The sequence below is a fragment of the Bison bison genome, unplaced genomic scaffold (genome assembly GCF_000754665.1).
Source record: "Bison bison bison isolate TAMUID 2011002044 unplaced genomic scaffold, Bison_UMD1.0 scf7180017864467, whole genome shotgun sequence".
Lineage (NCBI taxonomy): Eukaryota > Metazoa > Chordata > Mammalia > Artiodactyla > Bovidae > Bison > Bison bison.
Window position 1 is genome coordinate 212,801 of NW_011495028.1, and position 2,136 is coordinate 214,936.

At 57.7% G+C, this 2,136-nt stretch overlaps 1 protein-coding gene across 1 annotated transcript in view; it reads right to left on the minus strand.

The window, feature by feature from the left end:
• Nucleotides 1-1,980: 1,980 nt before the first annotated feature.
• TRIM67 (tripartite motif containing 67) overlaps nt 1,981-2,136 on the minus strand; it is a 59,011-nt gene continuing 58,855 nt past the window's right edge. The window contains exon 15 of the mRNA XM_010860528.1: nt 1,981-2,046. Within this exon, the coding sequence (XP_010858830.1) occupies nt 1,981-2,046 (66 nt within the window). The remainder of the gene's footprint in view (nt 2,047-2,136) is intronic.

The following is a 2,136-nucleotide window of genomic DNA, read 5'->3' on the forward strand; positions in this document are numbered from 1 at the left end:
TGCCGGGCCGTCTGTGGCTGCCTTCCAGCCATACCTCGCTCCCAGCTCACTGGGCTTGTCTTTCCCCAAAGATATTCCTAGTGCCGACGCCTCTGGACCTGCCCCCCCTCTGGGGCTCCTCTGGGGCTCCTCTGGGGCCTCCAGTCTTCAAGAACTTTACCCACCCTCCACGCAGAGTCCCCCAGAGCCGTGGCCCCGGAGTGAGATGAAAGGATGCTGGGGGCGGAGAAGAGACAGGCAGCTGCGAGGATGCGGATGCCGTGCGCGTCGCTTGCTGGGCTCTGGCTGGAGCTTTGCGGGGTGTGGGGCACCTCCGTGTGCGCTGGGAACCACCTGCTGGATGGAAGGAGGAGGCTGGACCTCGACTGAGTGGGTGGCTGCCGGGACCTGGGCAGCAGGGGCTTAGACAGCACCAGAAGACTCCTGCAGACGTGGGCGGCCAGTCTCCCTGGCCACCTTGGTGGGCACAGTTGGGCCGGCAGTCTTCGTCTGGGAGCAGGGGCTTGAGGTAGGATTGTCGCATCTGCTGAATAGAGGCTAGTAGGATCTGCACAGCGCTGGCTGGGCTGACTCCGAAAGCAAGTGCAGCGTCTAAACGAGCAGGTAGGACCAAGTAGACACAGTCAGTGCCGGTTTACGGGCTAAGTTTTATAAAAATCCAAGCCAGCAAATAGACAAGTTACTCCTCGACCTCAAAAATAATGCTTGATAAAATATATTCTTTTAAAAAGGAGAGAGAAAGGCTTACTACCAGTTGGACAGGGAGGTGGCAGGCAACAAGGAAGAAGAGACGGGGAGGAGAGCAGAGGGGCGCAGCTGGGTTCAGACCCCGGAGCAGGCTCTTTTCGAGAGGCAGACTGCAGGGAGAAGGTTAGCGTTCCCAGCAGGGAGGGGCGGGCTCATCCCGGAGCCCACGGCAGCCACGTGGAGCCCTCACACCGAGGAATGGTGAAGGCCAGGAACACGGCAGCGTCCACTGTTTCCTGCCTTCTGCAGAGTCCTGCCCGCCCCAGGGCACAGCCTCCCCTGCCATCGGGCCACTCCTTGTTATCACGATGCTGTCATGGTGGCCGTGGATGGTCTCAAGTGATGGTGGACTGAGTATAAGAGGCTTCCCCAGGGCCTCACGTCTCAGGAATCTGAGAGCCTCGCAGCTCAGAAGAGTAACTCGGGTTTGCAGCTAACTTCTCGGGGAGCCATCTCCCGAAAAAAGCCATCACCAGGTGGAGACTCGGCACACAGTGATTCAGATTCCAGGGTTTTGTGTTTAAGAACCGAGTGAATGAATTTTAGGAGACTGGTGTGTGTATGCGCACGTGTGTGTGAGGGGGTGGGGAGGGGAGAGAGACTGGTTAATTAATGAAGGACCTAAGGAAACTGAAAAAGTTCTCAACAGTTCAATGGGAGCGGCAAAGAGCAAGATGAGTAATTAACGTCCCTCTCTGTGCATCCTGGCTTCGTCTGCAAGTGGCGTAACACACTGAATATGCCAGAACTGAAAACCTGAAGGATGACACTTCCTGGCAGAGATGGGAGCCGGCACCCTTTGTTCTCTGAAGTGGTGCGTCCAGCAAAGACTTGACACCAAGGATACAGGATTCCCGAGTGTCCCCCGACTCCTGCTCTCAGAATGCTCGTCACAGGGTCTGCTCTCCCCTTGCCCGCCTCCCTGCCCCCTGCAAAAGACAAGCATTGAAAACAGAAGGCAGGAAACCAAACGAAACCCCAAATACTTCCTCGCTGTCTTGACAAATGTCCTTCTTCGTGTCTGTAAGGCCCGGTGGAATGACAGGAAGCACCCATGTTCACCACCCTCTGTGGCCTCAGTGAGCATGGCCTGCAGACATTCTCCGTCCCTCAAAGAAAGCGGGTCTCTAAGATGCTCAGCGGCTGCTGGGTTGCACCCGGGATGTGGCTGTGCTCCCTCAGGGGTTATGTGAGTGCAGTGAGGGACGGCCACGCAGAGCGGGACCTGGCAGGCTAGTTGCCTGACAGCTTTGGCCGCCCCAGGTTCGTTGGCACTTCCAGTCCCGTGTGCAGAGTGACCTGGAAAAGAAGATGTGGTGATCAGGGGCAGAGCGGCCCCGCGAGCCCTCAACGCACACAGCTCAGCAGCTGTGCCCTGCCCTCTGCTCC